Consider the following 27,409-nt stretch of genomic DNA (forward strand, 5'->3'; position numbering starts at 1 on the left):
GACTTTGCCTGTCACTTGCCGCATGAATACCTACCTAGGTAACCGTATGCATCTATTTGACCCGGGGGCAAGAGTGCATTCATGGTACTTGCCTGGTCTCGATTGGATCGCTGTGATGGAAGCTCCCGTTTCTGGATTGTCTGCGTTCCTCCTGCTATGGTCTTTTCCAGGCTTCTTTCCTCCATTAGAATGGAAATTACCTAAGGATACCTTGTGTTTTCTAAACTTCTTTCCTCCTTTAGCATGAAAATTACCTAAGGATACCTACTTTGTCTTTCCAATGATGAATCCTCGTAATCCTCCCCTTCACATCACCCACCGCTTTCACCTTCAGCCTCGTTTTTGAAACGTATTTTGTTCACTTTTCTTTTTGGAACGCACAATCACTCTTTAATATCGTGAAGCCATGCTACAATACTTGCTTGCTGGCGTATTACTCTTGAGTTTTGGGACCTGTACATATAGTCCTGGCACAACTACACCAGGTAAGTCATAAGGTTATCACTTGGGATGGAACCGACTGACGAAGGCATCAGAATGTGCTACTGCTTGCTCCCGCAGTCTTATGCTCCATCAGGGTATTAGTCCGCCAGATACCAGGGGAGACAGTACGGCGCTTGATCAAGATCAGACTATCAATCCAGTCGAGGAAATCTGTGGGGTAATGCTCAGACCTTGCTCTGAAGAAGGCCAAGCTCCAAATGATTCTCAAAACGCTCCAGATAACGAACAATCCATTCCTCCCCCTTACCGAGGGGACCAAGAAAACGATGGCCCAGGAAACGACAATAGCGAGCCCACCGAGTCCAACACCGAGAGTCCTCACTTAGGCACTATAACTTTGTCTACTCAGATGCCAATTACTAAGACAATTGTGGTGACAGGCTTCGGGCCTGATATGGGAGACGAGAAAGGGACGTCTGCCTCTGCCAATCTTACACCAACACCGTCGTTTGTTAGAGCCGATGGCCCCCCAGGGCTAGTAACACCCGTACCATCCTTGGTGGAATCAAGCGACACACAGAGGTCTCAAGAGGTCTCGCCTTTACTTCTTGCTGGTCTTTATCTTGGTCTTATGATGTCTTTGGCGGCCTTTATAGTTTCTCCTGAGGCAATTGTGTCGATTGTGGCCCTCGTCCTATTGATAAGACTTATGAGGGATAGACTTTAGATTGAATCGTCTCTATTGTTTTGGAACGATTTCTCTTGTTTGGTGTTACAATATGACAGAATAAGCCCTGATAAGAGTGTATCTTAGAATATTTTAGCATAGTACTAGGATGCGAATCAAATCACCCCAATGATTGACACAAAATCTTGTTGATGAAAGCCATAGACATAACATTCGAGGAAATCATTGGCAACATGTGCTGCGATACTAGAAGCCAGCTTGTTCCCCGTATTGTTGCTTAACCTTCAGTCATCCAGTATTTACGTATTTTCAAATTAATACCCATGTTCCTAATTGTCTCGTCATTGCAATTCTCCCATTGACGCACCAGCAATTTGATCTCTTCGCCAGCATCGGTATTCTGTGAATCATCTGCTTGCTCAAGCAGATGTCTGATAATGTCGCAACTCAAAAAGTCCGCGAGGCTCGGCGGCTGGGGCGATTTGAAATCATATACTTGTACTGCATTCAATTTCAACGCAAAGCATCCGAATGATTGTTTCGATGGCCAGTAGTTTATCTCTCGTTTCAGGTTCTCGAAGTCGAGGTGATATGGTCGATTCTGACGCTCTGAAAGACCCAGAATCATCTTGTAGAGCTCTTCAACAAAATTCTCCACCTCCACATCCGTCGCGTCCGATAGAGGGAAGGGTAAACAGTGGAGGTTTAACTGGAAAACACTAGGTAGCCAGGGAAGCGGATCGTCTTTGGTACGCGGACGTGCTTGAGCATCCTTTGTCATCTGAATGATTGTTTTGATACAAGGCAAACAATTTCTGGTCCAACGCCCCCAGTTCTCGCGGTCTTTCAATCGCTTTTCACACAACCTTCTGACCAGGTTCACGACTTGTCCAGGAGAGTTGACCTTGAGCATTTTTGCGGCACAAGTCGTTACGAGTGACTGGAGCGATGTCAACTCAGCTTCGTTTAGTTCCGGACGCTCTTGCATCAAAATTGCCACATGGAAAGGAATAAACTCGGCGTTATAGCGGTTCCTTTCGATGCGGCTACTTGAGAATTGCGAACGCCAGTGTTTGCCTGCATTCGAGTTGATCAAGTCGCGATCTTCCTCTATGGACTGCGTGATACGTTTTACTCCTGGCAACGGATCAATGTGGTTCAATGCAGCGGCTTCGACCATGCGGAAGACGGACAAGGGAGTGTATGGTCTCAGTTGAATGAAGGCCTTCGTGAGGGGTGCTAGATGGACGGGGAGCTCAGGCAATTGCTCATCCAGAGTGAAGTGGTTTTTAGCCATGAAAAGATTTAGCCAGCGAGAGTTTTGCGCAGCCGACTGTTCTATCGCCCTCATAACAAGTTGAGCAAGCCGGGACTTGTCGGCTTGCTCTAACTTTGCCAGATGAGCATTTTCAATCATTAGGTCGAGTAGAGGAGTATCTTCACCGATAATGGGAAGACTCGAGCCATGTTCCGAGGCGTTAGCCCAATCAGATTCAGTAAGGCCGCGTCGTTCGTTGAGTTGCGCAGCCACTGGGACGCAATACTTCTCGAGCGCATCAAGTATCTGCTTTCGAATGTGAGAAGCGGAAGCTGGGTCCTCCAATACGGCAAAAAGGCTATTCGTAATAGTAGTTCGTATGTCGATATGTCGAGCTTCAGATAGAAGTAAAATGAGAATTTCGCACGATACAGAAGAGTTGATGAATACTTTATGCTGTAAGAGTTGGGCAAGCATCTTAACAGTGGTGACTTTGATGGGATGAACGGAAGATTCCCCAGACTGCTTGGTCTCTGAGGTGTTTGCTCCTTCCGTCGTATCACCATCCTTCACTCTCTCAACCCTTTCTCTTGCATCAGTATTCTGGTTCTGTGCCCTCATCCTGTCGCTCATGACACTTGCCATAGTACACAGTAGCTCTTGGGCAGCCCTGGCTGGAAGAATCGAGAGAAACCTCGGACTGAGAAGGTGTCGGTGCCACGACGATGTTTCCTGACCTTCATTGTCCAAAACGAGGTCACAAATGAATGGGCAAGCTAACGAGGGTTGATCGCTTGTAGCCAGACTATTGATAGCGAAGACGACACTCTGCATTTGCGCTCGTAGACCTCTAGAGCCCAGGTGCTCTCTTGTCTGATCAATGAGACATTTTGTCAGCTCGGCGAGTAAATGAGGCGAGATAGGGGTATTCGCAATGCGTCGGTAAAGATATATTCCATTAACAGAGTCTTTCTGTGATCCAGGCACGAGAGTGTCGTAGAGTGAGTTGTCGGTTGTTGTTTTTAGAGCAGGATCATGAATGATGGCCCCGATTTGGATTAAAAGATCGGTCGTAGGCTTCCAAACGATATCTAGTAAGTCTCTCTGGCATTTCTCGCGATCCAGCTCCACGCACTTTGAGAGATTCTCGAAGAAGACATCGAGTTTGCTGGTGCGTCGATCGGCTGTAGACCTAACGAGGTCAATTACCCAAGACCAGCTTGTCGCTTGGAACCCTGGCTCTCCTACAGCAATCGCTACCGTAGATACCATCTCAACAAGAACTTGGTTTGCAAGCTCAATGTCGTTCTTTACTAGAGACGTTGTGAAAGCTATCGCAGCTGTGGGCGAGTTAACGTCCCCATCCGGCATGGCGCCTAAAAGCTCCTCCATCTCGCGCGTGTTGAAGACATTGCTTGTAAAGAGACGGGAAGTTACAGCAGAATCCTTGATGAACCGTCGCGACCACACAATGGTCTCTTGCAGTGTCGCCAAGTCTCCTACAGAAACGCAGAGGTTCAACGCACTTATCGCCCAGTAAGCTCGTTCCACAGCTTCCCGCGATTGCTGCGCTTTGACTCGTCTTTCTTTGACGAGTTCAATAGCATAAATAGGCCATTCTGAACGTTCGTGCTGCGTCTTTGATCTCCGTATCAACAATGCTTTCGCCACATGAAAATCTCCAACAGGACTGTACTTAATCACGCCCTGAGACTGGTGTAAAACTGTTCCAGTTTCTCTTTCGACACTTAGGAAATCTCTTTGCGGAAACAATTTTTCTAGTTTCTCAAAGAGCCGGAGTGACTTCCTTTCATTCATGCAGAAGAACAGAGAGGACGGCCAGCAACTCCGAGAATCTTGCTTCAGACGACACCAATCTTGTTCCGAATCACTCTCGATATCTACTGTAAACCCTTGGAGATTTAATAGAAGTAGGCGAAAGAATTCGTATCTCTCTTCGTGACTTAGATTCCCGACACTGATAGCCTGATGCAAGTGCTCAAACTTGTTTCCTCGCGACCATGACAGGGTTGGAATCAACTTGATAGCTTCCACTAGATGTGATTCTAGTTGCCGTCTGTTTGCACTGCCTTTGGGTGCATCAGACCATCGATCAACAATATATTGAACAAGGCCACCTTTTGTAAGAACCAGCTGCCCGGAAAGTGCATCTTGGTGTTTTCGGATACATTGGAGGACAAGATCAAGATGCTGACTGCGCGTCTCATTATCGTATCTACTCTTGCGGAGGGTTTTGAATAGGGGCATGATCACTTCATCGAACAGATCCGGAGGACAATTTACTTTGTCTTTGGCGAGGAGTGTTGTCAAGATTCTTCCAGTAAAGGGGATATTGCCGCGTAAAAGTGATCGACACTGGGCAAACAGAAGATTGTCCTTTGAGAAGGCTTCCTGTAGAAGTTTCGACTCGCTCAGCTGGGGATGGCCAGCCAACAGGAGCCTTTCTTCTGAGATGGTCCATTCGATCTTGTGGTCTTGTTCGAATCTCTGCACAACTTCCAGGTTGCACGCAGGTATTATGTGCTGGTAAAAGCGATCCACGGGTCTGCTGTCTTCCCGCCCTCGCCGTTGGTAGAGGATTTCAACAAGTTCACCTAGAGCTGCACGTCTCTGTGATTGTACTTGTTGAGCAGATGCTGTCATTCCCAAACGTTTGCACAGCTCGCGCAAATCCCGTATGCTGAACTCGGCCATTAGGCTGGCAAGACCAGAGGCTCCGCCAACATCTTCCCAGACTGCTTGGAAGCGATCCTCGCGGCGAAGGGACTTGGTGAACTGTGGAATGGCATAATTCCGCTTTTTAGCGCTATGCGGCTGGCATAGATCTGCTATTATTGAAGGCGCATCGCGGACCATTTTGTTGTTGATATTGCTTGTTTGTTGCGTTGATGATTTTGCAAGGGTTATACGGAGCTATTGAGCGAGACAAGGCACTTATAGCGAGTTAGACTATGCGGCTCACTCGACTTTCGATTAATTGAAGGCGGGAAGGAGTCACCGGCGTGCCGAAAGGAGTAATGGCCGAGATCCATGTTTGCGTGGAGAAGATCAACTGCTGCCCAGAGTTTTAAAATATATGAATAGGCCAATAGAAGAAAGTCGCTGCACCAAACTCGGTAGCCCTTTATCAATTTCGTCGATCGTTGAGATCATTTGTGTTAGGATGCTCCACTTAGCGGCATGTTGCCTTAATCCTCTTCATAATCTACCTACCACGCATCGAGATCACTTGGTCAATGCCTCATAATTTACCAGACATCTGCTGTTTTAATGTTTTTCTCCAGTCGGTGTATGACTACCTTATTGACTGCGAAACTCTTGTGTTATCTTAGAAGCTCGGCATGCGCAATCCCAACTCATTATTCTACTAAGATCATTCAAAAGGTATTGACCAAGTGGTCTTGTCGATGGCAAGAGAAGACTATTCCACATTATTTAATTCAAAGGGCATCCATTCGCAGTCACTCAGGTTGTCATCTAATTATCCATACACTCATTCCCTAATCCTCTCGGCCAGGGATTCATCCACGCAACAACCTATTTGTCTGCTACAGGGAACTCTTTGCCAGTGTAACCTTTGTACTGTGACCTGATAGAATCAGAGATGAACTCGTCCTTTTGCTGCTCTACAGCGCTCTCATTTGATTGACTGCCTTGGCCAAGAACGTTCTCTTGAACGTAGTCGACGGCTGCAAAGGGTTGTTAGCTCGGCTCGAGGGAAAATGCGCCGTGTTATCACGTACCCTTGTCGAGACCATCCTCGTTCTTCTCACCCTGGGCACCGCCACCTGCCATGTTGTTGGCCTGGGAAGAATTAGTAGGATTCTGAGTTGTCAACATTCAGGAAGCTAACCTTGTTGGTGAGGTTATCCATGAAGCCACCACCAGACTGCTGTCCCTGGGTCTGATCAGCGGCTTGGGCGTTGTCGTTGCCCTTGTTTCCACCGGCGAGGTTCTTGACGAAATCCATGATGATGATAATTGGTAATTGGTATCTGGTATTTGGTATAGTCGACGTGTAGGTTGAAAGAGGATGAAAGATGAAGGATGAAGGCGGGGGTGAACAGATGTGGGCGACGCTCGCTGCCTTATATGAGATCACTACAAGTTACGCAACACATCATTAAAGGCAAGTGTAACCAACAATCGAGCAGAGCAAGCTCAGATTCCTTGATTCGCTGCATATCACAAATCCAATTCGCTGACGCAACTAAACCAAGGACAGAACAGACCATGGGGGTTATCTGTGACGTCTTCATCACTGATGATTGGTTGAAGCTCTCAGGGATCGACCTGTTAAGCTTCGTGCCAAGTTTACAAAACATGTGAAGGGTTGTACTGCTAAAGCGGGATCAATGACAGAAACAGGGCATTCATATTCAGCATCCGTAAATTAAAATCTCACATATTAACAAATTAACCCATACTATTGATCTAGGAATACATGTACTCATCCACCAACTAACCGATTAGCTCACGATGGACCATGTTTCTCATCCACGGGCTATTTTTGTTCAAATCCACCTGGTGAACTAAAGTGCGGGGTAATTATGGGAGCTTGGAGCTCTAGGTACCTAGCAGCTTCCAATAGCCATCAGTGGACGTTGGTAACAGAAGAAATGTCCTCTAAGGCTTAAGGTTGAGCTACAGAAATAAAGTAGCCTAAGTGCTAGCCTAAGCTAGCATAAAAGGACCAAATTATTTCATCTCTTATGACTTCAGCAGCCAATTCTTCTACCCTGACGGCTATCTACTATCATACCTTATCACAACATGCCGAGAGGCATTACGCATCACAGGTCAGTCAAGAGAATTGTTGGATTACCATACATTTGAGCATACATGCGAGTAATTATTGTACAGTATTGTCCCAAGTATCCCTCTTACCATCGCCGTTTTCGGTATCATTCCTCGTGCGTGCTTGGGCTCGTATTATTCTAGTCGTCTGTAGTATCCTTGCATCATTTTCGAATTCTTTGTTGGTTAATCATAGCGCATCTTCTCATAATGTCATTAGAAATGTGTGTACCATCCATCAGCGTCAATAACTGCCTGGCATCGCTTGGGCATGCTCGCGATGAGCTTGCTCACATGCTCCTTGGAAATACCCTCCCACGTGTCGCGCACCACATCGTCAATCCTGTAATCAGCGACATCACCGAAGAGTGAGTTGGCCTTGTCGGCTTTGAGGTTGGCCTTGATAGTGCCGAAAATTTCATTGATCAAGTTCAAATCGGGAGAAGCTGGAGGAAGGCGAACAATAGACTTGTGGCTAGCTTGGACGGCACCCTTAATGGTGAGACGGCTGTGGGCAGGCAAGTCAGGCGAAAACGCAAACCGCGCGCCTAGGGGGTGACTGTTGTACCAGTTGGTGAAGCCGGGGAAGATGGTGCGGTACCAGTTTTCAGGGCCAAGAGGGCTATTACTGTGACGAGTATAAGAAAGGAGCGGGCCAACGCCAGTAAGACCTGACAGGTGAGCAAAATAAACGTTGGTGTTCTTGCGATCAGCAGGAGAAACGGGCTCGATGTTGACACAGTCGGGGTGGGCTATCTCGTCTGGCTTGCGAGTAACCAAGACTTCTTGAGGCTGTTCGGTGAGATGTACTCGCATCTCATCGTAGAAGAGGACGCTGGTCCATTCTTCGACAGTCCACTTGACGTGTTGCAGGGCAAAGATTAGGCGGAGCTGACGAGACTTTTCGTTAATGTGAGGGCGGGTGATGGCAGGGTGAGATTTGTAGCTATTTTTACCCAGAGCGACGGTGATGGTACGCTCAGAGCAATCGAGCCCAAGGGCTGCAGGAATCTGAGAGATGGGCATGCGACGGGTGGTGGGGGATGACTGGACGAATTGAAGCAATTTGCGTGTTTGATCCAACGTTAGAGTTGGTGTTTTGGGTCGGAAAGAAAGGGTGAGGGTAGATGAGCGAGTTCTGGCGCGAGCTCTGGCGCGCAAGTGGGTGGCAGGTTCGATGGCAGCTCTATCAGGCAGCTGGTACTGCACTTGCTTTGCAACAGCTTCTTTTGACCATCCTTGGGCATGGAGGAACTCTGCCCCTAGAACCTGGGCACCAGTAGGGATCGAAATAGCAGAAAGAAGCTGCTTGGCCTGAACGATGTTGCGAAGGAGCTGAGGGTTCTTGGTTCCAACAGGCTGAGCATGATATTCAGCGATCATGCCCTGAATGGCAGTGATTCGATTCCGTTGACTGGATTTGAGCTGTCGAGAAGCGAGCTGGCGATTATAATTCATGGCCCAAGCTTGTTGCTCATGAATAGGGTCATTGTAGGAGGGGGGAGCAATGAATTGAGCCATTTTGAGATTGCGATAGAAGGAAATAACAACGGCGTCAGTAGTAAGAAGCAAATGCGAATGCAAAGTGAATTGTGAGAATGCAAAGTCGAGCCAAGAGTTCTTGAGTGCTTGCAGCTGAGCTTCGGCATGGGCCAATGAGGCGTGGCCGTGGGAAGCTCAAGATGGACTCCACTTTCAGTGCGCGCACTGTGATCTAGCGGCGCAGTCATCCACTGTGGCTGGGCCCCATTTCTCTGACCGGTTGACTCAACGCCGTTGGTGGGGGCATGGCTTCCAACCCTGGGTATGACGCAGCTTCGCCTCAGTGAGAAGGTCCCTAAAAAGTTCAAGTAATTCCGACTGAGGATGATCTTGGAATATCCCAACTTCTTAGACAGTCTCTGATACCCTCCACACACGAGAAACAGTAGCCATGGCCAAGACAAATGAAGACCTTCTTCGGCGACCGCTGTATCGTAAGTCAACACTCAAAATTCGTACCCCGCCATCGATCGACATGTCCAAGAGTCGCAAAGTGCTAACATATCTCAAGTCTATGATCTGCCCGCCGAGGTCTTAGACAATATTGTTCTCAAGGCCGATGCCGATGCCGAAGCTGAGGCCATTGCTGCCGCCGAATCCACATCATCCACTGCCGAAAGTCCCTCGTCTTCGGATACAAGCCTTGTCGGAACACAAGCTTGTTCTTTGTGTGGCCTCACGTTCACGACCGTGATAGATCAGCGCGGACATCTGAAGTCCGATTTGCACCACTACAATCTCAAACAGAAGTTGCGCGGGCAAAAAGCTGTGTCGGAAGCCGAGTTCGAAAAGTTAGTAGGAGACCTGGACGAATCATTATCGGGTTCTGATTCGGATGAAGAGGAGGAAGAGGAGGAAGACGGCCGACAAGAGTCAACTCTTACTACACTATTGAAGAAACAAGCAAGACTGGCCGATAAGGCAGTTGGTGCGAACGGTGATGGTGAAGATGGAGAGACTGCAGGCAGAGCAGGTCGAGGCAAGCCACCTCTTATATGGTTCAGCTCTCCTTTGCTGCCCGAAAAGACATACTTTGGAATGTACCGCGCCATTCTAACGGGCGAGGAGCAAAGAAACCAAGATCTGGTGGAAGTGTTGAAGAAGAAGCAGGTGGAGCCCATTTCAATGCCTAAAATCCCCAAGGAGGGCGCATTACCGGAGGTTGCCTACAAAGGCCCTCACATCTTCCTCTGTATGATTGGAGGTGGCCACTTTGCAGCAATGGTTGTCTCTCTAGCACCACGGCCTAACAAGAATGGGACCACCATGAACCGAGAGGCGACGGTCCTAGCTCACAAGACTTTCCACCGATACACGACACGAAGAAAGCAGGGTGGTTCCCAGTCGGCCAACGACAACGCCAAAGGAGCTGCCCATTCAGCTGGTTCGAGTTTGCGACGATACAATGAGCAGGCGTTGGTGGAGGACGTGAGAAATCTACTTCAAGACTGGAAAGCTCTTATCGACACTTCGGAGCTGCTCTTCGTCAGAGCGACCGGCGTAACAAATCGAAGAACTCTATATGGCCCATACGAGGGCCAAGTACTGAAGCATAACGATACTCGACTGCGAGGTTTCCCATTCAGCACACGGCGAGCGACACAAAATGAGCTCATGCGATCCTTCATCGAGTTGACGCGACTTAAGGTTCAGGAGATAATTCCTGTCGAGGAGACCAAGAAGGAGACAGAGTCTGCTACCCCAAAGACAAGTTCGAAGCCCTCAAAGCCCAAGCTGTCGGAAGAGGAAGAGACAGCTTTGCTCCACACATCTCAGCTGCAAGCGTTTGTGAGGAGATCGAAAGTACCCGCTCTACTCTCATATCTCAAGAACAACAATATCACTACAGACTTCGAGTTTCAGCCAGTGGAGCAGAATCACCATGCTCCCCGGCCACTTCACCTCGCCGCTGCCCAAAATGCCGCTCCATTAGTACTTGGTCTCCTTGTTCGTGGAGGCGCAAATCCTACCATCAAAAACAACGAAGGCAAAACACCTTTTGAACTTGCTGGCGAAAGATCCACGCGCGACGCATTCCGTGTCGCCCGCTCTGAGCTTGGAGAGGCTAAATGGGCGTGGGACGATGCCAAGGTACCTCCCGCCATGACGAAAGCCGAAGCTGACAAGCGTGATGAGAGGGAGAAGAAGGAAGCTAGCGACAAGGAAGCTGAGCGTCGAAAGGCCGAGGAGGAGAGGTTAAAGATTGAAGGGCCCAAGGTGCCTGAAGGGCGCAAGCAAAAGGGAAATACTTTGGCGGCGGGTCTGAAGCAAACGCCCCAGGAGAAGAGAGAGGCTGAGGCTAGAGGACTGACGCCTGAGATGCGGATGAGGCTGGAGCGTGAAAGAAGAGCAAGGGCTGCTGAGGAGAGACTGCGGAAGATGCAAAGCGGAGGATGAAGTGCAGAGCAGCGATAGACGAGCATCACGAATAGACTAATACCAATGACATCCAAGTCATGATTCTCCATTGTTTAAGTCACTGCTTATTGTTCATCGAACCGGAGGCAAGTAAAAGGCATTGGTTTGGTCCTTGATGGCGGTACTACTGAGAATCTATTCACTTGTCCTTAGCAAACGTCCTTTACTAGAGGGTGACTGCCAGCTTCATTTTATGACTATCATTGTCCTCCGAATTCTCAAGTATATCATGGATCATGAATGTCGGTCACGTCTAACTGGGTACGTGGTATATCTACATCACCACTCTTCATCTGCTATGATGTACATCGACTTTTCGTGCCTGCTGATAAATTTCATGGCCAGCTGGAAGAAAAGAGAAAGGGGAAGTTATACGACCCTCAATTGAGAATGTGGTTTGGGCAGTCAAATGCGACAGACTCAAAGTTTCTTAGTCTATGTCTTGCACTTTTGACAAGTGAGGTGAATGAATTGATGGTGATTGTAGCTTCCCACCCTAGAGACAAAATTGCCTTATTTAAATATCAAGTCACATCAGATGTCGAGGTCAGATAGCTCAAATCATGGTGTTATTACTGGTCTATTCCCTGACTAAAACATTTTAAAGTCTGTCTATTGAGTGGTGTATCGTATCCCAAGTACGAATTATTCCATGAGAGGTCAGGTCTTGTGTCACTCAGCCAAATGGTCTGAAAATTAAGAAATCTGCATTCAAGATCGATCCCTAACTCTCTCTAACTTGTCATTCTCTACTTTTACCAAAAGCAGAACTCCTTGTGCGCTTGAGCAGTAATTTGATACAGAAGAGCCTGTTGCAAAGCAAGTCCAGTTCCAGCTGCCTAAAAGCGAGTGGTTGGCAAAGAATCACCATCCCGATCAAAAGTCGTAGGCCGTCCGCCACGATGTTTCGTATATAAAACGGCAGAAGAGAAAAGTCAGTAAGTGCGCAAGGCCAATGCGCATGTTTAAAAACTCAAAATTTGATGAAAGGACTGTGCAACGTGAAGTCTCAGTGCTCAAGCCATGATAATCGTTGATGAAACCGGCCCCGGTAATCAGCTTCTTCTTCTTTTGAAGGGGCGACACTGAGAGAATCCGTGCGATCGGTCAAACCGTATTGAGAATATCTCGCAACGTTTTCCATGACCGTTAATGGAGATCATCTGTCTGATACATGTCATCCGCAAGTAAGACTTGCTTTTGTTGATACGCGGGTCTCTTAGCATGACCGGTTCCCTTCGGTTGTGTTCGCGATTCCACCACTCAGCTCAACGGAAACAAAAGATGGAAGTTTCCATGCTTCATCAGCCACCTCCTAGCTGCCTCAAGAGGCAACCTATCGGCCAACGACCAACTAACAACCTGCAAGGCCCAATGCAGTTTCTCCTCCGGTCGGAGCAATATGCAGGTACCGTACCTGTACCCTGTTCGCCCTCGTGGGTTCGCCATTGTCCTGAAAAGGTTGGACCCCCCCTGCAGACGGATAGACCCATATTGAGGACCCATGCGTATACAAAAGGGTCAAAAAGTGATATGGTATCAACTGAAATGTAACGCTGAACACACTACAAGGGTCCGTTTAGTTCACAAGCTGATAACGTAGAACTACAGAAAGTACTTGAGCTGGATGTGCAAGGCGAGTCAGCTGTGGTACGGGTAAGCACTTGATGAAACCACCAAGAGTAGAGGATCACACTGACTGACGACGATCAGTGGAGAAGTCGGTGCGAGCTGGATCGACCTAAGAAGAAAAAATCCACAGCCTAATCGATCGTAGATGAGGTGACTAAAGATCAGCATATCCAGCAAAACTAGTCTGAACAGAATTCCACTTTGCACATGTATGTTGGGATTGATAACTGCCTATTTCATAACGTACGAGAGGCTTGATTACCTGTCCAATACGGCAGCTCATTAAAATCAGCCATCAACTTCAGATATCACTTGGGTTAGGTCAACAGTTGATTGGGTTGGCGTCCAGGGCATTCATGGTAAAACAGCAATGTCACCTCACAGTTACCGTTTACAATAATAGGTAGTCACCGTTTAGGTAACTTGATTGAGAAAGTATAAACCCTATTATGGCAGATCAAGTTTCTATGGCCGCCGTCTGGCCGCAACTCGAAACACGCAAAAGAGACATACACACTAATGACCCTTGTTAGCGCTATTGGCTAATCCCAGCCGGGATCTCCAAGACCGACCGTGGAGACATAACGATGCAGCGTTACATGCCCGGTGTGTTGCATTCGCTTTTCCGAGAGAGTGAAGCGGAACGAAATAATAAACCTTGCAGTCAAAACGAAACAATAACAGCGATGTTCTGTTATCAACATAGTCTCCCTGATATTATCACGGTGCTTATCACAGCGACTCAATTATGAACTAAATGGCATGACTGGATTGAGTATTCCGAGAAACCCGATTTCACTGTTAGAGATAGGAGATGGGGGATTGCCCATTTGCGAGAATCCCATCACAGAGAAATTCTGCACTAGCAAAGCCGTTAACTGGAGCTTTCACGTCAACTCATAACCGTGCAGGAGGCTAACGTTGAAGGGAAAGATTTATGACGCAGGCAAGTCATGGAAACAGTCAATAATCATTCCGGTGCTCTTGTGCAGGTTGAGTTGAACGTTGCTTTTGCTATGCATCAAGTAGATAGAAAGTACATTGGACAATGAAAAATGTGAGTTGAAAGGTTGACCGTGTTGCCATTACAAGCCCAATGCTCAGCTCCAAGTTCAGGTGGAAAACAGGGCTCGTAATGTTGCGACTGGCTCTTTGGGTTGTTCTGTTTTTTCTTTCTGTTTCAAGTTCAGATTTGTGAACGCCGATCAATAGAGTTTCGGCAATGAGAGATATAGCGCACTTTACCAAGTAAGCATAGTTTCAAGGTTGGTTATGATTAAGTTTGATGATATCGCTGGATGTATCAAGTCGTGCGCAGAGCAGACACTGTTACGCAACGTCTACAGAACCATGCTCGAGATGTGTTTTGATATGTGCACTGATGTCAACTTGGTAGTAATTCGACTCAACAGTATCTATGGACCTTGACTTGACTACCCGAAAGTGTTTGTATTTGCAGATCATCTGGAATCTAGAAGCAAATGATTCAAACAAATGTTGGCATGGTTTAATGCAGGGTATTGTACCTCTTGCCTCTCGCCAGGTCTTCTTTGGGATAACCCCAGTTCCAGAAGAGGATGTACATGAGGGAGACGGATAAAAAGACAATCACTTACTGTAAGGCTGGATGGTATTGGCCTGTATCAGATTCACGGCTGAGCAGATGGTGATTGGCTGTCCTGATGTTGAAACAGACTAGGGCGGCCTGGTCCTGAGACACCACTGGCGTCAAGATGGATCTGTCCAGGGTCCATCTCACCACGCGACTGGACGATGGTGGCGCTGGTGCTAAAAATGAACACTACAATTGCTAGGAAGGGTGGGTAACCTTACAGTGTCGTCTCTTTTTGGCTGTCCTACTGATTAGTGCTGTTATCCATGACGATCGAGAGCCAGTGAGTGCCGTCTCACACAGACATTACCTACCCTATCAGGTCGACAACAGAATAATTATCCTCCGAGGCTTAGGTGCCAAAATAGTGTAGCATAAGTGATAGTCTAAGCTAGCAAAAGGTGACCTATATATTTCGTCTCTTATGCTTCTAGCGGTCAGTTCTTCTGGTACCCTGGCGCCTATGATGGCAGATGACTTGCAATGTCTGGTTGCAACCGCCATACTCGTCGATAGGCGCCAAGTCATCACCATCCAAGCCATGTGAAGTCAGCCAGTGAATGAGAGTGACTGCAGTCTGCATACTTAGCACCTCAAAACATAGGTCTCAGGCGGATGAAAGCGCGGACATGTCACTGAATCAACTCCAGCAGTCTCAACATACTCGTCAAGAATCTGATAATAATGCCAAGCCCATTTTTGGCCGTGTTAGCCAGACCATCGGTCCCGGAAACCTCTTTGCTATAGGTGGCATGCTTCCGAGATTGATCCCAGTCAAGCACGGTTGGTGGAAGCGGTGGATATGTGGATTGACTCTATAACACCACCAGTCGTCCATCGTCCAACATCATTGCTAAAGGGGAAGTGTTGCAATCTCCTTTGACGTAGCAACCCGCGTGTGAGCAAGCTCGTCCTACTAAAGTTGTGAGGGTTACCTGGTCGATGTATCTCCGAAGGCCTGCTGTAGATCCACGGAGAGTGAAGGTTGATCTTATTTTTAGCATTAAGTGAAAAACATTCTTGCAGTTGAATCACGCTATCTTGATAGCTAGCCTGATGCTGTATCTGTCACTGATAGGTAATGAAAGACCAGATGAGTCAAAAGCTGCCAACCGTTACCACCGTCAACAGTGAGTCGGTTAAGGAAGCCTCGCTGCTTGGCGTCTTCCCTCGCCTACCTGAGAATACCGTTGGTGGCTTGTAGTCTGGTGGTTTTCTGGGGAAAAAGAAACCATCGGATGATTTAGGTTGTCCCAGGTAGACAAGTTCTAGTGGCGGTCTCGCACCAAATTCCCTGCCCGGGCATCGAAAGAGCGTTGTAGCGCGATTGGCGGACAGTTAGAGGCTACAGGGTGCTGTACCTGCAGAAGTGCTTCCGGAGAACCGTGCATAGGTCGCCGCTCCCCACTGTAAATGGATACCGTCCAGGGAAGGCCCTGATTCTTAATGAGGTCTACTAAGGTGGCGGAGCGTTTCACTCACCAGTTGCACTTGCCCATTCACAGAGCTTGATGATACCCAAGCCAAGAGACGGCAGGTGCGAAAGGAGTAATTTTCCCATGAGGGAAAAGTGCAAGAAACATTCACAGCAGGGGCGAAATTCATTCCCCCTTTTGATGCTGTAAGTTATGACAGGTTTGCTACATGAAAAGTACTGACTTGTTTGGTTCTAGACATCTATTGCCACGACCTGAGTCCGCAACCGCCACTTGAATCGACTTTTGTCTCGATTCGATAGGACGGCTTTGACTGTCTCAGCTACCCGCTTTCAACGTCTAGGTGCAAGCCTCATAGCGGGGTGTGAAAATTCCATGCCCCGCTATCCGTACATCAGCTTAAACGCCCACTGGACTCGATTGCTTTTGCTTTTTGCTTGGCCACAGGCGCCGCAGCTAACCAAGTCTTCGTCAACACGTGCAGTAGTGTCTCGGAATTTTAGACATAATATGCATAACCGTTTATTGCCATGCGCAGTGTTGGCTCTCGCGCACTGACTTTTCGGTTCAGAACGCTGAACATCAACAGCTGGACGTACAACGGGACTTTTCGATGCCGAAGATACGCCAGCTGAAGGAGGCCCGGTCAAGCATAAACAAAGAGTTATGTCAAACTTTCTAAGAATATCGCATCGGCATAGAGGAGAGGCAAGGGCTGCTCTCATCCATGAACAGGCACAAGCATCGCATTGGCTACCGTTAATTGTATCCTTTGCATGGTGCCAGCAACGTTGTTCGTCAGTCCATCCGGAGCCAAGACCTGAGAGAGATACATACCCCTGAAGATTCTCAAAGCGAGTCCACAGATCATTGGGCGTGCACCCGAGCTGCTGTTAAAGACCCCTGCGCATGGAGTCATATCTGAGGCCAGGGCCCCTGTCACACTATGATCCTGGCAATCGTACCTGAGCCGCTCTGGGACTGCGAACCGCTTCGCCAACACCTCGCCGGAGAACTTCGACGATAGATGGACCTCTGAATCCTAGGTAGCGCTTTTCGCGCCCCTAACCGAAGCTCGACCTGAACTGAAAGCCTACAAGGGGTTCCCATCGATGCTTCTATCCCCACCAGTAATGCATGGATTACCAAAGGGGCAATCCCTGTTTAGCACCAGATGCCGGATTGCCCGCTCTTTGTGGTCTCCAGCTCTCCTGCTTGGGAGTTGTGATGGACGAGTTGGGTGAGTTGTGGATTGGGTATATAGATGCTTCCCATTCCCTCCCATATCAAATCTTTCTTTTGGATCATCACTCACCTCTTTTCTTTTCCCTTTTCCTTTACATCAAGATTCTCTTTTCCGGTGTCAAAGTCATTCGTTTCCTTTGACTCCATTTCTTAATATTTTGTTTTACATACAATTACACTCGCTACATATACAACTAGTTATTATTACCACACACCCGAAAATCATTCACCATGAAGGCCAACTTTGCCCTTCTGGCTCTCACTGCCGGCCAGGTCTCTGCTCACTGGGGTGCTTGGAAGGACGCCCCCAAGTACACTCCTCCTCAGGCTATCGACAACAAGTGTGAGGAGAACCAGAAGAAGGGATGGCAGTGGGATGACCTCCAGCTCGGCCAGTTTGAGAAGTACAACGACTGGGATTTCAAGGGCTGGTCCTGTGGAACCGACAAGTCGAAGCGCGATCTCACTGGCCGACACTTTGGCAAGTCTATCTTTGCTGACTGTGGCAACAAGAAGGAAGAGGCTCCCTCTTTCGGATGCGGCGCTGGCAGCAAGGAGAAGAAGTTCTCCCTCCACAAGTTCCACGTGAAGCCCGAGTTCGACTGCCGTCTCGAGTTCCACTACGACATGCCTGATGGCTCTACCTGCAAGCACCAGGCCGACTGTTCCAAGGATGGTACCGACATCTACAACACCCAGTGTGGTGGTGCTAAGAAGGTCCACTTTGTCTACCCCAAGCAGCCCAACAAGCCCAAGGACAAGTGCCGTGTTGAGATCCCCCAGATCGACTTCAACTGTGACAAGCCTTCTTTCCCCAAGTACCCCAAGCCTTCTTTCCCCCCTACCGACGACAAGACCAAGACCATCCCCAACGGTGACAACACCAAGACTGTTCCCGCTGGTGAGCAGACCACTGAGGTTCCTTCTGCTGAGACTACCTCTGCTCCTTACGGTGACAACACCGAGACCGTTCCCGCTGGTGATAACACCGAGACTGTCCCTGCTGGTGAGCAGACCACCGATGTTTCCTCACCCGGTGAGACCACCTCCGCTCCTGTAGCCGACAACACTGAGTCTGTCCCCTATGGCGACAACACCAAGACTGTCCCTGCTGGCGAGAACACTGAGACTGTCCCCGCTGGCGAGAACACCAAGACTGTCCCTGCCGGTGAGAACACCAAGACTGTCCCTGCTGGCGAGGAGACCACTGCCCCTGCCGAGAACACCGAGACTGTTCCCGCTGGTGACAACACCAAGACCGTCCCTGCCGGTGACAAGACTACCGATGTTTCTTCCCCCGCCGAGACTACTTCCGCCCCTGTTGGTGAGGAGACCGAGACCGTCCCTGCTGGTGACAACACCAAGACCGTCCCTGCCGGTGAGAACACCAAGACTGTCCCTGCTGGCGAGGAGACCACTGCCCCTGCCGAGAACACCGAGACTGTTCCCGCTGGTGACAACACCAAGACTGTCCCTGCTGGTGAGAACACTGAGACCGTCCCTGCCGGTGAGAACACCAAGACTGTCCCTGCTGGCGAGAACACCAAGACTGTCCCTGCTGGCGAGAACACCAAGACCGTCCCTGCTGGTGAGGAGACCACTGCTCCTGTTGAGGAGATTAAGACAACTGTCTACGACAGCACCTCTACTGTCTACACCACTGAGGTCAAGACCATCACTTCTTGCGGTCCCGAGGTTACCAACTGCCCCGTCACTGCCGGTACTCCTGCCGTTGTCACCGAGACCGTTGCCATCTCCACCACCATCTGCCCTGTCACCGAGACTCTTACTGGCGACAAGCCCGCTCACACCAAGCCTGCTGGCGAGAAGCCCACTGGTGACAAGCCTGTTGAGGGTGGTGACAAGCCCGGTTACACTGCTCCCGCTGGCGAGAAGCCCACTGGTGACAAGCCCGCCAAGACCACCGAGGGTTCTTCTCCCCACGCTACCTCTGATGTCCCTGAGGAGGTCACCACCATCGTCACCAGCTACGACAGCGTCTCTACCGTCTACAAGACTGAGGTCAAGACCATCACCTCTTGTGGCCCTGAGGTTACCAACTGCCCCGTCACCGCTGGCGAGCCCGCTGTTGTCACTGAGACCCACGCTGTTTCCACCACTCTCTACCCTGTCATCGAGACCGTCACCCACAAGGCTCCTAAGCCCGTCCAGACCGGTTCTGATGAGAAGCCCCAGACTCCTGAGGTTCCCAAGGATGGCTACGATGTCCCTGATGTTGTCCCCAGCTGCTTGAACACCTTCCTTGACTTCGTCGAGGACTGCAAGGACAACACCGATGCTGCCTGCTACTGCCCTTCCAAGGACTTCGTCGACAACGTCTTCCAGTGCCTGTACGCTCACGCTGAGAACGACGACACTGTCGCTCAGGCCGTCTCTTTCTTCCAGGGTATCTGCGCTCCTTACGTCGAGAAGAACCCCGGTATTGCCACTGGTGCCGACTCTGTTACTGAGCACATCACCGTCACCGGCACTACCATCATCACCTCTGCTCACTACACCACTGTCGTCGTTGCTACCACCATCACTGAGGCTTACGTCACTGGTGGTTCCACCGTCGAGGGATCCTCCACCGTCAAGACCATCGAGACTGAGATCGTCGTCCCCGAGGTTGGCTTCACCTCCGGCCCCGCTGGCAACGGCCCCGTCCCTGCTCAGACTGCTCCCGCTGAGGCCCCTGCTGCCGGCACTGAGGCTCCTGCCGCTCCCGGTTACGAGGTTCCCGGCGCTGGTGAGACTCTCATCACCAACAAGCCTGTTGTTGGCACCGGTGGTCTTCCCGCTCCCACCTCTACCCCTGGCGTTCCCGTGACTGCTGGTGCCGCTCGCAACGGCATGGGCATCGCTGCCGCCATCCTGGCTGTTGCCATCGCCCTGTAAGGGTCATGATGCGCTTCGCACATAAAACCTGTTTTCCTTGTTTCTAGATTAGGTCTTGGTACCTGAGGCGGGACCTGTATGTCAGTTGTATGTTACCGCATCCCGAGGCCTTTCGAGCTTCCTGGGAAGTTAGAAAGTGCCCTCATCAAACATGTATCATTCTTACGATCCTTACGAACTATGCCTTGGTGTGGAGACTTGGTACTGTCCTGACCCTTTTGTGACATTAAGTCGAGTGGTCAAAGAAAAAAAGTAGAAAAGAAAAAGAGCAAGGGAAGTTACCAGTCGAGCCGAGATGCATACGCAGCATATATACCCGCTGGCTGGTTGTAATGTTAATATTGTCTTATTTCAGTTTTAAATCAATTCATGATGCTCATATGTCTTCTCTTGGTAACCGTGAAATGTGATCGTAAACCCATTCTCGAGTAATCTTGTGTCTTAACTCTCATATGTATTCTACTCGGGCCCAATATGACCTGTCTAGTAACAGCTTCTGTGTGATCTTGCATCTGGTAACCATGCATTTCTTGTTATGCATGTCAGCTGAAAATCGTTGGTTGGTCCGCCATTTCTCTTTTGTCTCATACGCCTGACAGTGGTATTTGTAGCCATAGAGTCAATGGATGTATCGTCTCTAGGTGCTATCGAACTTGTTTTTCGACACCAGTGCTTTAGACAACATTGTAACACGCCGTCTTGAGCCTTTCACATCAGCATGGCATCGACAACTGTAGGGGACCTCTCGTATCTGTTGTGCAAGGCAGGAGCGCCACAACGTGGAGGCGTATCCATTGAGATGTCAAAGAATTCTCTTTCACTGCATGATCGTCATGAATTCTGGCTATTAGGCCAGCGCATCTTGTGGCTTGTAGTGAGGCCTCACAGCGTTTGTGTGCGTTGAGCGGTGACCTTGGCGTCAGGATAACAGAAGGATTGGCCACGGAGACCAGAAGAGATAAAATAATTCGGGAGCTTTATGTCAACTTAGACCAGTACTTTGGCTATTTATTTTGATATCTTAAACATTGGGGGGCCAAGTTTCCTATTGTCCCATAGCTCGATCATCGGACAGCATTGCTTCGTTTCCCTGAAAATTTGCAGTAATTCTTTTTCCAACGGCTAATGAATCTAATATTCCGTCTTACTCTTCATTGGTGAATGCATGGCATGGCGACCGTTTGACGGTTGGCAAGAGCGTGCCACAATCTCAGAGGCTGAGAGGCTATTGATCGCGATGCGAATGAAGAATCTTGAGATTTAGACATTGCACATTAGTGACTCGTATCTTTGATCAAAATCAGGAAGTAATCCACTCTTTAAAATTCATCGTACGCTTAAATCTCACCTTCTGGAACCATTTTGAGCGATTGAGCCTTCTGTGACTGGTGCAATGTAAGCTTACATGGAAGCTTAATTGGACTTTATCTAAGAATGAAACCCCAGGTTCTCAATGAAGCGTTGATGAGGCACGAAGGGATTCCCTGAAAAGGTAACACGACGGCGGCATGAATGGTTGGTCAAATTGCTGCGCAAAGAGGCACAGCTTCACTGCGATACCTGCTCGAGATCATGTGAATATGTTTATTCTCGCTGCATAACTGCCGGGTTTTGAGACCACAGTCGGTTTCTTTGTTGGCAGTGAGACGAGCTTCTCACTATCTCAGCAAACTCAACACCCATTTAGTATTCACATATTTATAGTTCATCACATTTCAATAAATTGACGATGCCGTTTTGATCAATGCGGAAATGGAGCGGAATGGGTGGCTTCGTCATGAACCATTTGCCGAGGTATCGGCATAGAGATAACGAGGCTATGGTCCACTTCCCCAATTCTCTACACCGAAGAAGCTGGTCAAGCTCCCCATAACGAATAACGATAAATTCCAAGTATTCTCAGATCTCCAAGGGCCTCAAACCCTTTTGTAAGCGTATGCATGATAGGTCCTTAGTTGAACATAAGAACAACTCCAAAAATATCACCATCGTGATTGGAGAAGACTTCAGCTTCATCAAGCCAAGATTCTAAGACACTGATGTAAATGCGGAGAAAGTGGAAACCCTTCGACGGCGCTAAACTGGGTCTTCCCCAGATTTGGAGTGACACCCCGAGGATGAAAACACGCTTGACACGATTCAGTCTGGTCTGGTCTACCCTACCAACCCAACCCAACCGTAGTACATATTTCAGCTCCTCGTCATCTCTTTTCTCTCTTTTGTTGACTCTACTTTACTCTACTTCACTCTACTCCAAAGCTTTGTCACAATGGTCTTCTATCCGCCTTCTCATGTTAAGCTTCCCTTTGGTAACGCTCCTCAACTCATTTCCCATAACTTCTTACTCACATTTTACAGATCCTCCGGACTCTATCACCATTCCGGAGTTTGTCTTTGGAGAAGATGGTGTTCGCAGACCTCACTCCAAATCCAAGAACCCCTTCACATGTGGTATCTCTGGCAAGACATACACCACCGCAGAGGTCATTGAGCGCCAGAAGCTTCTCGCGCGCGCCCTCGCCAAGCGTCTAGGATATGATATCCGCGAAGGCACAGAGTGGGACAGAGTTGTGGCGCTGTACTCTGTCAACACGGTTCGTACAACTTCGCCTATGCAGGAACTTGAAACTGATGCGCAAAGATCGATTATATTACCATGACTCATGCTGTTCATCGCCTAGACGGCATTGTAACGCCTGCCAGCGCCGCTTATTCTGCACCTGAACTCGAGCATCAACTTCGTTCATCTGGCGCAAACGCACTATTTACCTGCGTTCCCCTTCTCGAAAATGCTTTGCCAGCAGCGAAGGCCGCTGGTATCCCCGAAGACCGCATCTTCCTCCTCCCTGTCCCTGGGGCTGAGAGTAAACAACCTTTCAAGACAATTGACGATTTGATTGCGGAGGGTAAAGACGCGCCTGAGCTGAAGCCATTGAATTGGGTCAAGGGCCAAGGTGAGAGGCAAGTGGCATACTTGTGTTACTCTAGTGGAACATCTGGCCTTCCTGTAAGTCTCAACCTTGAGTTTCATCCCTTGGGCAAATGGCTTACACGTCGTAGAAAGCAGTTCAAATCAGCCATCGCAATGTCATTGCGAATGTTATCCAAGCGACAGTTCAAAACATCGAAGGTCGCAAAGAGGCTGGTGTAGACGGACAGGTCCAGCTTGGCCTTCTACCGCTCAGCCATATCTACGGCTTGGTTCCAGTCGCTCATTACGGTAAGTATCTTAGTCCTCATTCATGCGCTCGGGGGACTTACAAGAAATGAAGGTATCTACAACGGCGATGAGACAATAATCCTTCCCAAGTTTGACCTTAAAATGCTTTTGTCTGCTATCCAACGCTTCAAGATCCAGCAAATGGCCCTTGTCCCTCCCATCTTCATCCAGATGATGAGCAATTACGCCGAGTGCCAAAAGTATGACCTTAGCTCTGTGCGCTTCATCTTCAGTGGTGCTGCACCTCTTGGAAAAGAAACAACCCTTGATTTGAACAAGCACTGGCCCAGCTGGCACATCTGCCAGGGTTATGGTAAGACTTTGCATCCCTAACTCCTACCTCATGGCTAATTTCTCAGGTCTCACCGAAACCTCTCCTGTTGTGACTTCAACAAGCGAACTTGATATCGATCCCGGCTCTTCGGGAACTCTCTTGCCTGGGCTGAAAGCAAAGATTATCGACGCCGAGGGCAAGGAAGTCACTGAGTATAACAAGCCCGGTGAACTCTTTGTTCAAGGCCCCACTGTCGTCCTTGGATATCTCAACAACGCCAAAGCTACAGCAGAGACATTCGTTCATCATGAAGACGGTCGCTGGATGAGAACAGGTGACGAGGTTATTGTGCGCAAGTCAGCAAAGGGCACAGAGCATTTCGTAGTCGTGGATCGCATTAAGGAGCTCATCAAAGTCAAGGTAAGCATTCTTACTGCTTCTCTTATAACAAAAGTACTGACACTCTGGACCAGGGCCACCAAGTCGCACCCGCAGAGCTCGAAGCCCATCTACTCACGCACCCCCTCGTAGACGATTGTGCTGTCATCCAAGTCCCCGATGTCCGCGCCGGCGAGGTCCCCAAGGCTTTTGTCGTCAAGGCACCACAGGCTAAGGGCAAGTCCGACGATGAGGTAGCCCAGAGCATCAACAAGCATGTCGAAGAGCATAAGGCTCGACACAAGTGGCTCAAGGGTGGTATTGAGTTCATCGACGTGATTCCCAAGAGTCCCAGTGGTAAGATCCTACGGCGCTTGCTCCGAGACCGGGAGAGACAGGCTAGGAAAGAGAAGGGGGCCAAGCTGTAAGATATGCGCACTGGTGGCATGAATGTATGGAATAGATAATATGCAGTCTATGGCTTATACCCTTAATTTAAGAACAGTTTATACTCAATACGTGGCAGGCACGAAATCATACATGCATTGATCGGAAAATAGATCCAAGCTATACACCCAACCGGTAGCAGAGATATCCACACACGACAGTAGTGTATTGATTGACGACGAATCAACTGAGATGAAGCCAAAATGCAAAGATAAACGCCGCCGTATGCTTCAAGGCCATATGCGCCCGAAATGCGGTCTATAAGTTCCAATCGTCATATGCTAAAAATATCGTCAAGAATATATACAATCATAATATCATCCTCTAAACCAGGTTCAAGCCTAGAGCAAATCCACCAACTACAGCAAAAACCCAGCCAAGGGGCGTAGGCTGCCACGCGGCATTGTCATCGTCGCCGTCGCCGTCTCCACCGGCACCAGAGGTGACGGTAACAGTCGGGACATCACTAAAGGTCTGCGTTGTTACGACGCCTGTTGAGCAGTCACGCTCAAATTCGGGGCATGAGGTGATGGTGTAAGTGGTTGTATACAGTCCAGTGGGGAATGAGTTGCCTGTGCGAGTAGCGCTTCCCTGTGGAAACTTGTTAGTATCATCGTATTGCAGCTTGGAGTCTTGTGACTTACACGTCCAGTGGTTGCGATATCAGAGCTCTTACACTTGCCCGTCTCACTGGGCACAGCGTCAGAACCAGAACCAACAGCAATAATATCATCATCGCCACAGTTAGCAGCCTGAGCGAGATGAATCTTCTCATTATCCCAGTCAAAGACAAAGTATCCAGCACGTAGAACAGAGTCACCAAGGATCTGCTGGTCGGTGGTTGGAACAAGACCAATGTAGCAGGTTCCTGGACCAAGCTCAAGGATGAAATCAGTAAGAGCAACCCTGATAACCTTGTCGCCGAAGCCAAAGTCAACGGTGGCGTCAATATCCCGGTTTTGGCAGTCGGTCGTGTAAAAGCCCTCGCCGTCGTTCTCAGCATTGAGTTCTTGTAGGATAGGTTGCGCGACAGACATGTGCATGCGAGTGAGTGTCGTTCCTGAGTCGAGCATGACATTGGAGTCGTCCCTCGATACGCGGATATTCCTAGTTCTACCGCCAATGGTGACACCAAGACTGTTTAATCTGGTAGCAAGACGGTACTCGCCGCCTTCGCCTCGGATGATATCGACCGTCTCCAAGGCGCCGATGTACTTGCTGCGATCAATACCACCATAGATAAGAGCTCCCTCGGAATCTTCGGAATGTCGCAGATCAAGCGCAAACACGCGACTGTTGATAAGGCCTTGGTCAGCCATCGAAGTAAGCAACAAGCTATAAGGCTCATTGCTATCGTATCCGGCTCTCAAGTCAGGCGCAAGACCTAGGATACCCTGTGAGATACCGTTGCTCTCCTCCAAAACACCAAAGGTCTGGTTCTTCAGCTCTTCGTCTCCAAAGGTGAAGATATCGGTAAAGTATCGAATAGTAGCAGAGGTATGTGTCGATGAATCGGATGCGTCGCCATAGTTGAGTGTCTCGCCGCCGAAGGGACCGATGGGTGGTGTATCTGACTTGTCGGGGTCGTACTGACCAAAGTCAAGACATTGGTTGTATTGAAGAGCACTTTGCGCTTCTTGACAGTCGGGGTTTACCCATAGTTCGTTTGAGCCGGTATCGAGCAGGACAGTTACTTTCTGTGGTGGTGAACCTATCTCAACTGTTCCATGCTGTTAGTACGATAAAAGATGATGATGTAATGGGCGATGACGCACTATCTGTCGCATAGAAAAAGTCCTTGTTCTCAAGTCGCACTGCAATAGCTTCATCTTCGTTCTGTCGTTTGCTGTGCTTATTCTTTGATCGCTCGACAGTTCCGACGTGCATGGATAAATATCCTTTACCAGCCTTTGATCGCGGGAAACTGAGGGCGTTGACGCTGCCGAGGACAACGGCGGCTGTACTTATCGTGGTCCACCTCATGATGAGATATATGGTGTTTTGTATCTACAGATACAAATGCAGAACAAAACAAATGTACAAATGCAAGAGAAACGCCCAGGGGGAGAGCAGCGCTCATCTTTAAACAAACTGTCAGTCCAGCCGCATTACGACGTAGTGTGAATGGCTGTCCGCCCCCGGTGGCGTTTTGTCCATCCCAAGCTGTGCTGGATTAGTCCTGGTTTAAGTCTGCCAAGGCATACATAAACCCAGGATCTGATCTTTACACGTTGCGGGGGGCTGTGAAGGTACAAAAGTACGGCTGAAAGAGTGTGGTTGACGTATGGATTTGGACCTGCATGTGGCGTTGGGCCGTCTTGATTGCACATAAAGGGACATTTTGTCTATGATAATATGCATATGTATGTGCTTCTATTTTGCAAAATATTACTGATGATGGCATAAAACAAATACCCAAGTATCGATAATAAAGAATCAGGACAATGCCCTTCTTTACTTGATTCAAGGACACCATTCCAAGGCACCCTACCCTTGTCTCACTACCGTCGTAATCCATTCAGCTACGGATTCACCCCAACTCCGCCCCTCGTCTACCGGCAAACGACCTAACCTTGTTGAGAAAACCACCATTGAAATCCAATAAGAATGTCTCTTTTCGGGCGCTGAGGGTCACAAGAGACATGGGAATCACTTAGAGTTGTCTTGGCCTACGATTCAGCTTTAAACCCCCGTTCAAGAGCGCTTGCGCGGCCTTTTTCTCTCATGTATTTCCCTCGGATGATGATGTCTTTGATATCTCAATTGGGATTAGATACATGTAGCCCGTGGCAGTTCCGTGCTCTTGGCGTCGACGGAACTTCGAAAAAGCGTTATTTTGAAATGAAGAGGCTTGCGGGAATACGATGTTACATGTTTGCGGCTGACGACGGGTTTGCACAGCAGTGAAACGTTGAATGAAATTACGTGTGAGACGATTGGATGTTGGTGTGATAGAAAGTTTGCCATGTGGTCTTTTTATGAAGTCAATAGGTAATTAACGATAAAATAGACTCAAAGAAACTTGACTGCTGGTGGTTGCAACATGACAGCAACTCTATTTTGATCACCAACCATGAGATGGTCTCAGCGCGTCCTCGT

General features: G+C 48.8%; 6 protein-coding genes across 6 annotated transcripts; 3 read left to right on the forward strand and 3 right to left on the reverse strand.

The window, feature by feature from the left end:
* Positions 1–406: 406 nt before the first annotated feature.
* On the forward strand, positions 407–1,171 carry B0J16DRAFT_384433 (uncharacterized protein; the record flags this gene model as incomplete). The annotated part of the gene is made up of 2 exons (XM_046131424.1): positions 407–485; positions 537–1,171. 2 exons carry the CDS (start codon positions 407–409, stop codon positions 1,169–1,171), a joined length of 714 nt encoding a protein of 237 aa, XP_045983013.1.
* Positions 1,163–5,444, reverse strand: B0J16DRAFT_399131 (uncharacterized protein). Its single transcript, XM_046132434.1, has one exon. It carries the CDS (start codon positions 5,265–5,267, stop codon positions 1,410–1,412), a length of 3,858 nt encoding a protein of 1,285 aa, XP_045983014.1. The 5' UTR covers positions 5,268–5,444; the 3' UTR covers positions 1,163–1,409.
* Positions 5,445–5,624: 180 nt separating this feature from the next.
* On the reverse strand, positions 5,625–6,665 carry B0J16DRAFT_341481 (uncharacterized protein). Its single transcript, XM_046127829.1, has 3 exons — positions 6,265–6,665; positions 6,155–6,215; positions 5,625–6,100 (listed from the first exon to the last, which is right to left on the reverse strand). Exons 1-3 carry the CDS (start codon positions 6,379–6,381, stop codon positions 5,949–5,951), a joined length of 330 nt encoding a protein of 109 aa, XP_045983015.1. The 5' UTR covers positions 6,382–6,665; the 3' UTR covers positions 5,625–5,948.
* A 2,324-nt stretch (positions 6,666–8,989) lies between these two features.
* B0J16DRAFT_287046 (uncharacterized protein) lies at positions 8,990–11,254 on the forward strand. Its single transcript, XM_046124124.1, has 2 exons — positions 8,990–9,184; positions 9,262–11,254. The coding sequence occupies exons 1-2, from the start codon at positions 9,142–9,144 to the stop codon at positions 11,145–11,147; spliced, it is 1,929 nt and encodes a 642-aa protein (XP_045983016.1). The 5' UTR covers positions 8,990–9,141; the 3' UTR covers positions 11,148–11,254.
* Positions 11,255–22,175: 10,921 nt separating this feature from the next.
* B0J16DRAFT_130081 (uncharacterized protein) lies at positions 22,176–24,463 on the forward strand. The gene is made up of 7 exons (XM_046121748.1): positions 22,176–22,300; positions 22,350–22,585; positions 22,633–22,998; positions 23,052–23,211; positions 23,264–23,524; positions 23,571–23,905; positions 23,959–24,463. The coding sequence occupies exons 1-7, from the start codon at positions 22,261–22,263 to the stop codon at positions 24,289–24,291; spliced, it is 1,731 nt and encodes a 576-aa protein (XP_045983017.1). The 5' UTR covers positions 22,176–22,260; the 3' UTR covers positions 24,292–24,463.
* A 171-nt stretch (positions 24,464–24,634) lies between these two features.
* B0J16DRAFT_267219 (aspartic peptidase domain-containing protein) lies at positions 24,635–26,197 on the reverse strand (the record flags this gene model as incomplete). The annotated part of the gene is made up of 3 exons (XM_046123439.1): positions 24,635–24,901; positions 24,955–26,030; positions 26,086–26,197. 3 exons carry the CDS (start codon positions 26,195–26,197, stop codon positions 24,635–24,637), a joined length of 1,455 nt encoding a protein of 484 aa, XP_045983018.1.
* Positions 26,198–27,409: the final 1,212 nt, after the last annotated feature.

The sequence above is a fragment of the Fusarium flagelliforme genome, assembly GCF_020744385.1.
Source record: "Fusarium flagelliforme strain FIESC 12 MPI-CAGE-AA-0113 chromosome Unknown B0J16scaffold_4, whole genome shotgun sequence".
Taxonomy (NCBI): Eukaryota; Fungi; Ascomycota; class Sordariomycetes; order Hypocreales; family Nectriaceae; genus Fusarium; species Fusarium flagelliforme.

Coding starts and splice junctions, on each gene's coding strand:
- B0J16DRAFT_399131 (XM_046132434.1), bottom strand. CDS start 5,267: ATGGTCCGCGATGCGCCTTCAATAATAGCAGATCTATGCCAGCCGCAT.
- B0J16DRAFT_341481 (XM_046127829.1), bottom strand. CDS start 6,381: ATGGATTTCGTCAAGAACCTCGCCGGTGGAAACAAGGGCAACGACAAC. Junction 6,216..6,264: donor TGGATAACCTCACCAACAAG/GTTAGCTTCCTG, acceptor AATTCTTCCCAG/GCCAACAACATGGCAGGTGG. Junction 6,101..6,154: donor CGAGGATGGTCTCGACAAGG/GTACGTGATAAC, acceptor AACCCTTTGCAG/CCGTCGACTACGTTCAAGAG.
- B0J16DRAFT_287046 (XM_046124124.1), top strand. CDS start 9,142: ATGGCCAAGACAAATGAAGACCTTCTTCGGCGACCGCTGTATC. Junction 9,185..9,261: donor TCTTCGGCGACCGCTGTATC/GTAAGTCAACAC, acceptor ACATATCTCAAG/TCTATGATCTGCCCGCCGAG.
- B0J16DRAFT_130081 (XM_046121748.1), top strand. CDS start 22,261: ATGGTCTTCTATCCGCCTTCTCATGTTAAGCTTCCCTTTG. Junction 22,301..22,349: donor TCATGTTAAGCTTCCCTTTG/GTAACGCTCCTC, acceptor CACATTTTACAG/ATCCTCCGGACTCTATCACC. Junction 23,212..23,263: donor GGTTCCAGTCGCTCATTACG/GTAAGTATCTTA, acceptor CAAGAAATGAAG/GTATCTACAACGGCGATGAG.